At 50.9% G+C, this 14,191-nt stretch overlaps 2 protein-coding genes across 2 annotated transcripts in view; both read right to left on the minus strand.

Moving 5' to 3' along the window:
* Window positions 1–1,078: 1,078 nt before the first annotated feature.
* Hoxd11 (homeobox D11) overlaps window positions 1,079–14,191 on the minus strand; it is a 14,705-nt gene continuing 1,592 nt past the window's right edge. The window contains exons 2-3 of the mRNA XM_013514797.1: window positions 13,019–13,662; window positions 1,079–2,006 (exon numbers count right to left, since the gene is read on the minus strand). Coding sequence (XP_013370251.1) covers window positions 13,238–13,662 — 425 coding nt within the window. The 3' untranslated portion in view covers window positions 1,079–2,006; window positions 13,019–13,237. The remainder of the gene's footprint in view (window positions 2,007–13,018; window positions 13,663–14,191) is intronic.
* On the minus strand, window positions 2,433–8,010 carry Hoxd10 (homeobox D10). Its single transcript, XM_005373415.2, has 2 exons — window positions 4,780–8,010; window positions 2,433–3,392 (listed from the first exon to the last, which is right to left on the minus strand). Exons 1-2 carry the CDS (start codon window positions 5,732–5,734, stop codon window positions 3,115–3,117), a joined length of 1,233 nt encoding a protein of 410 aa, XP_005373472.1. The 5' UTR covers window positions 5,735–8,010; the 3' UTR covers window positions 2,433–3,114.

The following is a 14,191-nucleotide window of genomic DNA, read 5'->3' on the forward strand; positions in this document are numbered from 1 at the left end:
AGGCGCGGCCCCCTGGCGCCCACGGGGAGCTCCGGTCCCCTCGCCTCGATCCCATCCCAAGCCCACCCCTCCCCGCACACACCCTCACACGCGCTCTCTCACAGCTTGTCGTGTTGTTTAAAACAGGTGGAAGACCTCTGTAATGATATTATGCCTTTCAATAAAAATTTTATGAGGTGTATTTGATTATAGATTAATGTGTCCCTAATAAAACGGACGAATGGAGCAGCTCGGAGGGCCCCCGCCCCCTGCACACTCACACACGCCCGAGCAGCCACACACCCTCGACGTGAGACTGGGCACACGCGGCGGCCCGGGGTGGCGGGAGGCTCAGCTCTCGGGCAGAGCCCAGCCGGCGGCGGTGGTGGCGTGTCTGCCCTTGGAAGGGCCGGTGGGCGGTCGAGTGCGCAGGGCGGGCGCAGACAGTGGCCTGGGTGCCTCTTCTTCTCCGGGCTGCTGGGGAGGCCCTGGAAGAGAACATGTCACAGAGGCGAGAACCCCAACGCTAACAGGGCCGCTACCACCCCACCCCACCCCCGCCGCCCTGCGGCCCTTCCTCGGTGAGGCCCGAGGGAGCCGCGCCTGCACCCTCAGGACCCTGCGCTCCTCACGCCCTGGAGGCCTCCAAGTGGATTCCCAAGATGTGTGAAAAATCCGAGTGGCCAGGGGCTAGGGCCACTCCCTTTCCAATTTTTTCCCTTGTCTCCAGAGGTAAGGGCTGGGCAGCCTTGAATCTGAGGGAATACCCATTGTCACTCCCAAATCCATGGTACAAAGCCTCTGGAGCCCGGCTGGGAGCCCAGACAAAAGCGGCGCGGGCGACAGCGGCGGCGGAGGGCATACTCCTCGCTCCACAAGTTGCCCAGCACCCTTGGAGGGCTCCCAGCCTACCTCCAGCCCCGGAAAGAAAGGGGGTAAATGGCTGCTTATGGCCTGATTGATTGCCTTTGCCAAAGGCTTTCTGATTTTGTTTCAGAGGGACTGCCCTTTCCTGTAGCACAGGTTTCCCTCCTTGACAAGGCCCCCTCTCAACCACTAATGGCGCTCCCCACATCGCTGGGAGAAAACAGCAAAGTTAAAATTACCCTCCTTTTTTTTTTTGCCCAACCAATGTAAGTCTAGGGCAAAATATGCCAGTGTTCACAGCCCAGCACTGATTCAGATTTCTCTCGCGCCCATCCCCAGAAAAGGACACCCCTAAAGGCTTCTGTCTTGGAATTTGGGAAGGATCCTCCCAAAGGGGAGGAAGATAAAAACTGATTAAATACTGAGTGTCCCAGACTCCCTGGATGAGGCTCTGAGGCTCAGAGAGTCTTAATGGATGATTCTTAAGGATAGACACAGGGATACTGAAAAGGACCTATTTTGTGAAACTCCTTGAAGCTACTGGAGACCCTTTGAAACTGAAGGCAGGACCTGGGGCAACGAATCCTCTGTCAGTTCCCCCACCACACACCCCCAAAGCTTCTCCTCCCTTTCCCTGGCAGCAGTAGATCAATCTGGGCTCTCTGGTGCAAATTCTGTAGAAGCTGGTGGGAATTTCCCAAACCATGGCTGTAAATGGAACATTGGACTTCATAGGAGGCCATGTGCGCTTGCGAATTCTATCTCAGTTACCTTTTTGCATTTTCTTGCCTCTCAGATGCAGCGGCCATCAGCATTTTGTAATTAAATAGTAGGTGGTTTGTCTGGGGATAATCTTTTCATTTGAAAAAAATTCGTGTGAGCCTCTAAAAGGTAATGACAACAGAAAATCCCTCCACAAGGAAACCAAGGCAAAGTAGGGTGGGAAAACTCACCTATCCTTGGTCTCGCTGGGGTCTGGCTGTCTTGCGCTTGGGATAGGGGTGGGGATGAGCAAAGGGGGAAAATTGGATCCGGTGCAATGCTACATTGCTGCTTGTCCTTGCTGCTGTAATGGAGGCCCGGCCGCTTCCAGGTGGGCAAGACTAGTTTCAACCTAGCCCCTGACGATGGCTCCCCAGCCAGAAGTCATCAAGATCTCACTGAAAGCATTAAAAATAACATAACTAAAACCAAAGAGAAGAAAACACACATATGGGGTGCTGAGAGGAGAAAGTGGCTTTGGGTACAGGCTTACTTACCAGGCTCCAGCTAGAGAGAGGCTCGCACCCATTGAGGGTACAAATATGTCACTGTGACTGGGGCTGAAAGAGGAGAAAGGACTCCCCTCTAACCAGCTATGACAACTGCACACCCAAGCTGGATTATCACCCCTCTCCCTCAACTCCTGCCAAATTCCAGCATCATTCTAGGCCTCCTCCAGCTTTTCTCTCCATCACCCTTTTTTTGCCTTCTATCAATCCCCAACCCGACTGCCCCAAACTGGCAGTTTAACCAGAAGAGAACCTGCTCAAGGGCTTTCATTTCCACTGTAACATATTTCCGTTTTAGAAAGCAGAGGGAGCGAACTCATTTCCAGAGTTTATTGCATTATACATGCGACCAGAACATGCACAGAAAGGACAGGTTGCTGTTGTACTTCTACCAAACCACAGATGCACCACAAGGGAAAGGCTACAAGGCATAAGTCGTCAATATTCCATCTCACCAAGAACAATTGCTAAGTTCATTTGTGAAAAGATACATTGTAATGTGCTTTTTTCGTCCCCCTCCCCCCCAAAGCTTGTGGGTTTTCTTAAATATAGATGTGTGTAATTTAAAAGTACTGGATGTATTCAAAATGCCATGAGTTCGTGGACTAACCACACACAGAGAACTTTTGCGTAGGGAAAACATGAAAACGTCACATTGCTGGAAGTATGGATGGATGGTTAGATGGATGCTCTACATTTCCAATAAGTTAAGACCCAAATGAATATGCGCAGTAATAGTTACCCTGCATTACGATGAAAAAATAATAAATTACACGTGCTAAGTTTTTTTAATATATATATATACTCATAGCGATTACAGATCACTTGCAGCACGAACAGAATAACCCCAAAGTCACATTCTAACAGGAAAACAAAACAAAACAAAACAAAAAACAAAGAGCAATGAAGGTTTTGTTTCCGCCTTCCCAGTCCTCCAGCACTGGGCCCTGGAACGCGGTGTCCCCTCTCTGATCCTGGCCTCCCACCGGCCTCCGACCTAAGAAAAGGTGAGGTTGGCGGTCAGTTCTCGGATTCGGTTCTCTCGGCTCATCTTCTTGAGTTTCATTCGGCGGTTTTGAAACCAAATCTTGACCTGCCTGTCGGTGAGGTTAACGCTCTTACTGATCTCTAGGCGGCGCTCGCGGGTGAGGTACATATTGAACAAGAACTCTTTCTCTAATTCCAGCGTTTGGTGCTTAGTGTAAGGGCACCTCTTCTTTCTCCCACTCTTTGCAGTGAGCCAATTGCTGGTTGGAGTATCAGACTTGATTTCCTCTAACAAAATTAAAGGAAGAAGAAACAAATCAAGATCTCTTTTTTTTCCTCTCAGTTTGTTCAAATATACCCTTGGCCATGACCCTAGTGGCACGCAGGCCGCTTTGGGCAATGCTGGTATTAAACATTACAGAGGTGGGCCCTGAAGTGCTTTTCAATTGATGCCAAATTAGAAATGCCCAAATTGACACAATGGGAGGATGCACTCATGGGGGTCTTTCTCTCTCCCTCTTTCTCTCTCTCTCTCTCCCTCCCTCTCTCTCTCTCAAACACACACACACACACACACACACACAGAACTTTCTGACTTGCACAAAACATAAGTATAATGGTAAACTTTCTAGGATCTCCCCAGCAGCCTTCTAAGTCATCAGCTTATGACAGGGTGGGAGTGAATGAAGCCACAGCCTGGACAAGCCTACCAACCCCATTGCAGCTCAGGTCCCCAAGTCTGCTGCTTCTCCCTCCCCACTGCTAGGCAAGCAGGGAGCGTAACAGCCACGTTTGCGGGTATATTAGCTATTCTTTCTCAAAAAATAAATGAGGAAGCAAGGATATCTTTTCCACCCTGCCTGGGCATTGTTGCATTCCACCAGAATTTCCTAAATTCTCACGTCTGCCTTCTGTGTCCACACAAAAGCATTTCCCAGCACTGTAACCCCTAAGGTGGTCCACTTCTGGGCATGGGGGAGAGGCTCAGGGGACAGGGTCCCTTCTCAAAAACCCAAATCCCTGGCTCTTTGCCTCAGTCCATCCCTAAGGCTGGCCTTGCAAAGTGGGCTATGCAGTTGCAGCCCCCCTCCTCTGCCCTTGCCTTCTTTGTAGGTGATTGCAAAGCCTGCGGCACTTTCCCCAGACAAAGCCAAGGTTACCAAGCCCTGCAAAGGCAGGAAGACCTTCTCCCCCCATCCAAGTGCCAACTGGCCTAACCATCTCATTCCCCACGCTCGCAGGATGCGGGGTGCATACACTTGGACACAAACACGGTGCCTTGGACTGCCTTAAAATGATCACCAGGTGCCAGCCAAAACTAAGACTGCAAATCTGACCAAGGAGAAAGGAGGCTCTGGGGCCCTGTTTATGTGCCGCGGGTCTCTTTTGCCTCTTTTGTTGCATTTCAGGTCTAGTTTGGGAAAAACAAAACCGGCAAGCCTTTCCTCTTCCCCAGGCGCCATCAGCATGGGGCCCGGGAGGGCTAGGCAGCGGGAGAGAAGCCGGGACCATCTCAAGACTGAGATCTCCCCTCAAAAAGCCGGGCAAAGCACCACCTGCCAAGCCGGGCACCCGTCTCAGCTGCCTGGGCTCTGTGCTGGGCACCCAAGCGCTCCCTCTCCGCCGGTTCCCGGACTGCGCGCCCCGCTGGGGTGGCAACTCTGCTCATACCGACCTTTGCTTTCCTTCTCCTGCACTTCAGGACTGGATACGGAGACCTCAGCCAGGCAACTCCTCTCTTCAGAAAGGCCGCCTTTGGCCTCGGGGCTCTCCACCTGGGAGACTTTGGTGGGCTCCTGGCCGCTGGCGGTCTCGTTCATCTTCTTTTCCATCTGCAGCTGGGCAGCCGAGAGCTGTGGCTTGGCCGCGCCACGAGGGTTGAGCTGGAGCATGACAGTGGAGCTGCCTTCGGGGCTGTTATTGTACTCTTGGGTTTTCCCGGTGGCGTAGGTCTGACTCAGTCTAAAATATCCAGGGACAGGAACCTCGGGGTTCTCAACGGGACAGGACTCGGGGACCAGCCTCTGGTACGAAGGGACCTCGGCAGAAATGAGTTTGTTGCGCTTATCAGAATACATGCAGCAATTGGATTCTTCTTTAATGTTGGTGGTGAAGGAGCAAGTGGGGACTTGCTGTGTAACAGGTTGCTCTATTCGACAAGATCTGTTCGGGTCTGTCCAACTGTCTACTTGAGGTATATAAGGATGCACATTCATACCCATATTTTGGTGGTTCACTTCTCTTTTGGCCAGAGACGGGAGCAGTCCACAGGTTTGCATTCCATAGGTCCCCATGTCTGCGCTAGGTGGTGGCATGTACATGCTGGCGCTGCTCGAATAAAAACTGTCACTCCTGCAGGCACTGATCAAGGAATCTACTAAAAAAGTATTAGCAGCAGGAGAGCTGTTGGGAAAGGACATTTTGGGGAGGAATTTGAAGAAGAGAGATTGTGTCCTTTGTAGGCTGACATCTCTAGGAAAACATTCCCCGTGTAATTGTGGATGCCTCTGCCGACCACATGACAACCAAGCCAATGAGATTTGAAAATGGCCTTGAGCCGCAGCCTCCTCGCAGGTCACGTGCTTCAGAGCCCGGCCGGCCGGCCGCGTAAGCACGGACAACAGCGACATCTACTACGCGCCGGTGATAGTGCGCGCTGGAGACAACCGGCCCAGAGCTCTCCACCGCGCGCCCGCCCGCCCGCCTCCGCGGGGCTCTCTCGGCCTGCCTGCCCCACTCGCGCCCCCCGCCCTAGCAATCGGGCCCCGCCGGCGGAAGGAAAGGCTTGGTCGGAGGGGCGTCCGGGAGGACACGCGCAGGGAGGAAAGCCAGAGCGCCGCGGCGCCAGCACACACAGAAGCATTTCCCTGCACACGCCCAGGCAGAACGCGCGCAAGAGGGCCGGGTCCGGGGCAGGGAATGGGGGCGCGGGCTGGTGATTTTAGTACTGGGAAGCCGGGGAAGGTGAGTCGGATTCCCCTGGTCCCGAGACATCCCACGCTAGGGGTCCAAAGGGAAGAACCTTCGCGCAAAGACGCAGCCAGGGTGTCCTAGGAAGCAGCGGTGTGAAGGGCCGCGAGGGCCGAGAGGCCACCAGCTGGCCGGCCCCGCTGCCCAGAGGTTGGGCCGGCCCAGCGGTCTCCTTTTCCAGCCCTGCCGCAGCTACTCCGAGCCCCTCTGCGTCCCCGCGAGCTACACGAGCTCCCGGCTCTCAGAGGAACCACACCCTGACCTTTGCGGGCCGGGCTGGGTGCTGGGCGCTTTCAGCCGCGAGACAACCCTTCGCCAGCAATTCCCTATCCGCGAGAGCGTCCCCGAGACTCCCCGCGGGAGGACTAAGCCAAAATTTCCTTCCCCACCCCTGATGGCAGAGGGCAGAGAGGAAGCAAGGGAGAAAGAAAATTTTTGAAAGCAGAGAGGAAAACTGATCCTCAGACTCCAGAAGTTTTAGGAAAGTGACTGGGCCAGGCAGGAGGGAGAGGAATGCAAAGGTGTCATTTGGTTCTTCGAGGAAGAAAAATATGTTTTCCTTTTATGGATTTTGTAAAAGCATTGGTTTCTGACAAGTGCAAGGTACAAAAGGTTGTGGAATTTATTAATACATATTAAGAAGAATCAGGGCGATCAATAAAATTCTCATCTACATTCTTAGGCTACTTGGTAATTTTCTTGCTTCTGAAGGTTTTTAAAGAGTTATACCCGCTGTTGCCACACACGGGAAGATATTTTATTAACAAATCAATCGAGACTTTGTAAAGGATAAGATTAATAGTTAAGATTTAGCATAATGGCGTTCGCTTTATGAATTATTGAAAATTATACTATTGATTTTTTTCCCATCGCTACTAACCAAGAAGGTCAATTTTTGTTTTAACACAAATCGTCAAATATTAAAAGCAATACTTTTGTCAGAACTTGAGTTTTATAGTTTTGAACAATCCTTAAAATTATTTGATAAGGATTTGCTTGGGTAAGAGGAGAAGGAGACGGAGGACTCTTAGTCCTGTGTTTGTTCTGATGAGGAAAAGTTCCGTAAAGATTAAGATACGGTGTGGGGTTGTGGTCCAGCTCATTAAAGAACCACCACCACCACCACCACCATGGAAACTGTTTTATGAGAAACTTGAACAACTTCCTCCCTCCTCCTCTGGTTGCAGGCGGTGAGCCGTCCTGCGGAAGCCCCGGCCTCTGGACAGCAGCGGGGAGCTTTAACCTTGATTTCCAAAGTCTTGCCCAGGGCAAGGGGCCCTGCCAGTTCGAGGGAGCCGTCCTTCGGCCTTCCGGGTACCCTTCCCGGCAGCCAAGAAAGTAAAACGGCCCCGGAAACTGACCATGAACCAGTTCTCAGAACAGGAAGGCATCTGTGCTTTCTTCTCCCCATGCTCACCCAGGAATGGGCTGGCCTTGGATTTCAGGCCCAGAGACTGAACTTGTGGGTAAATCGGGTTTCCGCCTCAGCAGAACATTTCTTTGGGGTCCAACGCTCATTAAAGCGCTTCAGCGTTCTCGGGGAACCTAACTGCCTGCCTGCTCCTTCACAAAAAACATTTCCCAACAAATCCTTTGTGCCCACTGCCCAGAAAGAATTTCTCCTGGCCTGGTGAAAACAGGCACTGAACATTATTTTCAGCCTTGGGACCGATTCGCTTGTCTCCTCTCAGGGCCCTCGCCCAAACAATAACCCCTTTTTAAAAACTCCGCGGTGGCAATGAGACAGACCTTTTAAACCTTTACGCAGCTGTTCAAATACAACATCATTGTCAGGTTAAAAGCCTGGCGCCTCTAACTGCTCAGGCTGTAGCACCCCGGCTTAGCTGGAGGTTTAAACATTACCTTTCCACAGGGGTGGCTGTTTTTGGGCTTGAGGGTGGGGGTTGAGGAAGGCAGGAAAACACACACACACACACACACACACACACACATGCACACACGCACACTTTTTTGACTCTAGGTTGCTAAGATCCCGTTCAAAGCCAGCAGCACTAATCAGTGCCCCAAAATTTCTTTTCTTGAACTGTGCAGATCTTGTTTTGAGCCACAGATAATCATGCCCACGGCTCGACAGAGTGCCCGCTGCACTCACTAGCGGCAAGAGCCCTGACGACGCCAGCCTGGTGCTCTAGCATTTGTGTCTCTTTACATCTCGGCCAGGAGAGCTGCCTAGATTTCGGTTGCCCACTTTTCCCTATCTCCAGTGAAGCAAGACTGTTCAATCTAATCAGGAATTTTATGCCCATCAAATGCCCTTTCATAATCTTTATTTATACATGAAGAAAACATCCAGGCTAAAAACAAGCAATTCCTTCTGGAGCGGGTAGGTCTTCAGTGAGCAAGGCAGACAGGATCTGCCTTCTGTATTTGGGGGCCTTTCTATCTCAGCTCCCTACGACTTCGAGCTCAGTCACCCTACACTGGATTAGGTTTTAAACAGATCTTCATTCACAGGGGCTTAGCAGCTATAATTTCGAATTGATTCGTGCAAAATTCTTGTTTTTGTCTTTCAAATTTTGGCTTTCAGATCGGTTCCTCCGGGCCAGAGATGGTAATTTTTAAAGAGATTTTTGCTATTAGAAATCAAGCAAAACAGAAATAATTTAAGAGAATGAGCTGGATGAAGGAGGATGGAAAGTGTGCCTCAAGAGCTGAAAACGGAGATAATGCGAACAGAATCAAAAGACAGTGGCTTTAAAGGCCAACCCTTATTTTGCTTACAGTATTTAACATAGTAGCTGTTTTCGATCATCTTTAGATCAGTTGCAACAGTTACCATTAATAATAAATCAATATTGCACCATAAAGGAGATGAATAACCACATTTGTACCAAGACCACTTTCTCCCTGGCATGGTTCTTTCCAGAGAAAAATTAAAAGTGTCACCTAAGCAAGACATTAGCCTTTGTAATCAAAAAGTAGCTTGCATCTACTCTCTTCTGTCTCCAGGAAGACCAGAGGCCCTGGGCCTGAGAAGACCTGGGGGCTCCTAGGGTCGCCCTGAATTGGAGTCCTGACGTGACTCTGTACTGTGTCACTTTTCGGAACAAATGAAAAGCTGCCTCCCCAGGGCGCCCCTCTGGGTTGCACTATGTAGCACCCGGCCAAGGTGAAAAGATGTGAAGGGAGCAAATGGGGGGAGGGTGCTACCACCAAGGCGATCAGGGGTCTACGGAGCGGTGCAGAAGGGAGCGGTGCAGAAGGGCCAGCCGCTAAGAACCTTTTTCCGTACAGACACAAAAGACTCCCACTTCGGCATTTTCCTCCACGTCAGAATCTGAGATCTTGGCGCCTCGGGATCCATGGCCACCCTCCTCGAGCCCCGCGCTCTAGACAGTGGACGAGGGCTGGGTCTTTAGCCTCGCGAGGTCCCGTTCGATTCCCCGGTCCTTATCAGGCCCTCGTTGGGCGTTGCCGGAGAAAAGGAGCTGTAGACCGCTGAGAAGACAGAGTCCAAGGCGCTGCCAGCCAAGGCCAAGGGGCCCCGTGCGCGGCTGGGGCCGCCACCGGAGCAACACAACGACATCTGGGGAGGGGGTTCTCACCCCAAGGAGACGGAAGCCCTGCTTAGGCCCCAGGAAAGGTCGCTTCGCAATAGCTAAACTGGACCCGCGGCCAGACAGGCGGAGCCCAGGATGCCCGCGGGGAACACCCACGACTCTCGCTGGCGCCTTGCCGGGGAGTCCAGGCGCCCCAGCCTCTCGGGAAGCCAACCCAACTCCTGGAGGCAGCCAGTGGACAGGCGCCCCAGCTTTAGAGCAAGGGCTTGCAAGGCGGGAGAGAGACTGAGAGGCCAAGGAGGCCAGCGCTAATTCTGCGGGCTACAGCTCTTCACAATGAACTTCAGAGAAAAGGGCGCAGCCATCCTCCCTTAAGCGGCTCCTGCCCCGGAGCCCGGTCCTCTTTCTCCCTTTTGGACCTCAGACCAAGACAGGGACAAGGGCATGTCCTAATGTCAGGGGCTTTGCTGGGGCACAGAGGGCACTCGGCGAATTAAATGCTTCTGATGGTCAGTGCCAAAATCAAGCTCTGGACCTCAGGGTCAGCAGACAGCTTGGAAGGGCAGCTTGGGTTGTCAACCCCACTCAACACCCGTTTGCTTCAAACACATCCCCGTTCCACAATGCCTTGGAGTACAGACGGCTCCCCAAAAGAGCCCGCTAGCTGCCTCCACTGCAGCAGCCCGGCCCTCAGCAGGCACCCCAACTCTTCACCTTCCCGCTCCTCAGGTGACCAGGGATAGCACCACTCCAACATCCCTGGGCCCCCCACTCAGAACCACAATGTCGCTCACAGATGCATCTCATTTTTTCCTAAATACACAACTCAGCTAAACTGCCAACACCCTAATCTGTTTTAAACAAAGCCTTTTAATCATCCCAGTGGGCTGAGAGCTCACAAGACGCATGCGATTTTTGGAAGGTGGGGAGGAGGAATTCTACTCAGGATATCGCTTTCATTGCTTTCCATACTCAAATCAAGAAGAACCATGATTTCCCCTAATCCAGTAAACCCACAATAGTTCTGGCATATTTCAAGATACACAGGTTTGTCCTTTAAAACTCTCTCCTTGTCCACCATAAGTTTATATATCAGGGTATTGTTTGCAACAGCTTTATCTTCACTGAGACAACGACTAGGCCATCTTTTGTTTCAGAATCTGGCTGCCCTCCTCTTCTCTGTCTCTATACCAAGTCCTACACCTTTTGGCTTCCTATTAGATCAAACAAACAGCAAACACCTTCGCTGCCGCCTGTTTCTAACGGGCCAAGATTGCCTATTAGAATCTAGTACTGTATTGGAAAGATAAGGTACCGCAGCCTCTCGGCCAAACGCGGCTTCTGGAACGTGAGCGCGCCCTCGTGTGGCTCTCTAAGCTCCTGCAAATGAGAAAAGGTATCTGGGTTTAACTTGCCACTGGCGGCTGGTAGATAAGCCTGCTACATTTAGACGCAGTTTAAAAAAAAAAAAAAAGATGGAGAAAGAATGAAATAGACCAGCTTTCAACTCCTAGAAAGAACGTACTAGGGCATTGACACGTTAACTGATGCCCAGAATTCCAAACAAAGGAATACCCTTCTGAACGAAATAATTTGATTGTCCGTTTTTTGTTTCTATTGCATCTTTCACCAAACGTTGAAGGATGCTTCAAAAATATATAAATATATTTTCTTTTGTTCCATATCTTAGAAAGTGCCAAAATTTATTTGGTGGGTTGGCAAACTGTTTTCAAATATAACAAAGGTATAAGCCTCAACAGAACTTACTTTTTTCAAACGTCTGCTTTTAAAACTGCAGTTCTTCACTAACAGCAAAAGGGACCACTTCCCAGGATGTCCCCAAGCATCTACACCACCACAACCTAGCTGTAGTGAAAACTAACAGGTATTTTAATCTAACCAACATTTAAGAAGAGAAGCCTATGGCTACTGAGTTACTCAAATATTTGAAGGGAAATTAAGGTTATTGATCCTGAAATTAGGAACTTTCTTAGATTTATGGCAGGCTCCCAATATGATCCTGTGTGGTCATAAATGTGTGCATGGTCTGGATGTGTAAGCATGTATGCATGAGAGTGGGTGGCGGTGGAAAATCACAGAAGAACCTTAAGGCGCCTAATTATTCAGAGAGGTTAAAGGTGATGACCTTGACATTTTGGAAGTTCAAAGGCATACACTTATGCACTTATGTTTTTCCTTTCCCCCCAAAGCCTTAGCAATTTAAAAAATATAGAATTTCAAAACGCATACTTCCTCTAAAGATGCATAAACTGCTATGCACCTCACAGATTTATATTTTGACTTTGGGTTTATAAGAGGCTAAGAATCGTAAGATTCACTTCATTCTCTTCAGAGAAAGAGAAGCTTTTCTCACTCCTCTAGTTTATTGCACACTGCGGAAATCTCTTTTGGGCCCACCAGAAGGTGTATAATATAACCCAATTAAGCTGTTTAGAACTTTGGCTTTTATGGTGTTGTCTAGACAGTTCAAGGTTTTGTAAACAGCCTGGCCTGGCCCTGCAACATAAAGTGCAGTGCAGCCCTCACCACATTCTTTACCTTAAAGCGATAAATGTGGGGAGAAGCAGGTCTGCAGCCCTGGCCCTCGTCCAGGGAAGGGGCTTTCCATTCCCTGCCAGGCCTGCTCCGAAACCAGCCAGGACCCCAAGCCCTCTCCACGCACTAACTTCCTTCTAGCCAACTCCCACCATTCCCAGTGGAGGATTCTAATTTTGGTTTCTTTCAAGGAACCCTGGTGCCTTGTCACTGTTAGGATGTACTTTGCATTTTCTAGCCAATTTTTAAAAAAACTGTTTTGTCATTTTAGAAATCCAGTTCACCAGACTAGGAGAGGAGGTTCAGATTTGCGTCTTAGCTTCCTACTGCCACAGCCTCATTGCCTGGAGAAGGTAGCACCAGCATGGCTGGCTCACATCATCGATTCAGAAATTTATCACTGACGTGATTTTTAAAAAACCAGTGTAGCCTAGAGGGGATTTGAGGAAACAGCTCCTTACTTTAGCAAAATTAAAAAGTATTTTCTGGATTTTCAGTTGCTCGGGAGAGAGCGTTCTAGCCACTAAGATATCCTAATCAGGCACTAGCTTCTTCACAGAGGAAAGTTCATACAGTGTATTGAAGCTGTAACCTCCATTTTACTAGAAACCATTTATTCACACACAAAATAGACAGTGACTCGTGCCTTGATATGACAGACCAAAGGTACATTTCCCAGAGTTTAAATAATCTGCGTTCACCGAAGGGGAAGGAAAGGTTCTCTTAGGCTCAGAACAAAACACCAGCGCCTTCTAGCCCGTGGCCTAGCTCCCTAAGGATCTGCCGGGTCCCCACGAGGACTCGGAGAAGGGGAGAGGGAACAACAGCATATTGGCGGTAAAACTGTAAAGGGACGTTTGCATTTACCATTTTCCCCTTATTAGGATCCGCTCGGCCAAGTCCCCGGCCTCGTCCGCAGGCTGCAGTGGTCGCTGGGAGGTCCCGAGTTGACCGTGAGAAGGAATCGTGAAGTTCCACAGAGAAGAGGCGTCATTAAACCCAAAGACATTGGGCCTGCGGAGGGCAGGCTGGTGGGGAGGAGGGTGGGTGAGTGGGGCTCGGGGGAGGGGGCGCTTCCTGGATCTCTCAAAATAAGGGGTTTCCAGTGAAATACTGCAGACGGTCTCTGTTCAGTTTCTTTTCTTTCATCCTGCGATTCTGGAACCAGATTTTGACTTGCCGGTCAGTGAGGTTGAGCATCCGAGAGAGTTGGAGTCTCTTCTCTTTGTTTATGTATACATTAAAGAAAAACTCCCGTTCCAGTTCTCGGATCTGGTACTTGGTGTAGGGACAGCGCTTTTTCCGGGACCTCTGGGGGGCCACTGCAAGCCAAAGAGACCAGAAGTGAGTGAGGCCGCTGCCTGCTACCCACCCCCCACCCGCCGGGGCCACTGAGCCAGGGCCAGGCCTGGCCCCGTTAGGGACGTCCCCTGCCTCCTCTGAAAGGCCCTGCCTGCGTCGTGGGGGATGATATATGGGCGGGCACAGGAGAGTGCAGGCGTGGACGTGTGCTCACGCCCAGGGACACACACACACACACACACACACACACACACCCTGGCACGGACATTGGGAAGAGAAGGGCAAGCCAGGCTCTAAACTGAAAGCCAGAGGGAGAGGGGGAGAAAGGAGAGCGCCCGCCGCTGGGGCATCTGCTCAACTCCAGTGGCGCGCGTCAGCCAGCGGCTTGGATAAAGTCCAGTGCGGGGATCACCCACCCCCTCCCTTAAAAGCCTGGGGCTCGCGTGTCCACAGCCACCAACTGGCTGCAACTCTCCTTCCCTCCCTCCGTAGCTTCTGCACCCCCTCTCCAAAACAGTGGGGAAAGCGCTCTGCAGCGATTAATGTCCTCCTCGAAGTCTACCTTAAGCCCACCTAAATTGGTTTCCTATCATAAACACGCTTTACAACGACCCGGGAAATCTTATAGGATGTATAAACCCCTTCGAATGCTTATAAAGTAGCACATAAAACGGCGCAAGCCGAGGGAAGCCCCCGCCCCCCGCGCGCCCCCGGCCCTCCGCGCGCCCCGCGCCCCAC

This window comes from Chinchilla lanigera, unplaced genomic scaffold (assembly GCF_000276665.1).
Source record: "Chinchilla lanigera isolate Chin_1 unplaced genomic scaffold, ChiLan1.0 scaffold00002, whole genome shotgun sequence".
Classification (NCBI taxonomy): domain Eukaryota; kingdom Metazoa; phylum Chordata; class Mammalia; order Rodentia; family Chinchillidae; genus Chinchilla; species Chinchilla lanigera.

Coding starts and splice junctions, on each gene's coding strand:
- Hoxd10 (XM_005373415.2), bottom strand. CDS start 5,734: ATGTCGCTGTTGTCCGTGCTTACGCGGCCGGCCGGCCGGGCTCTGAAG. Junction 3,393..4,779: donor GCAGGAGAAGGAAAGCAAAG/GTCGGTATGAGC, acceptor TAATTTTGTTAG/AGGAAATCAAGTCTGATACT.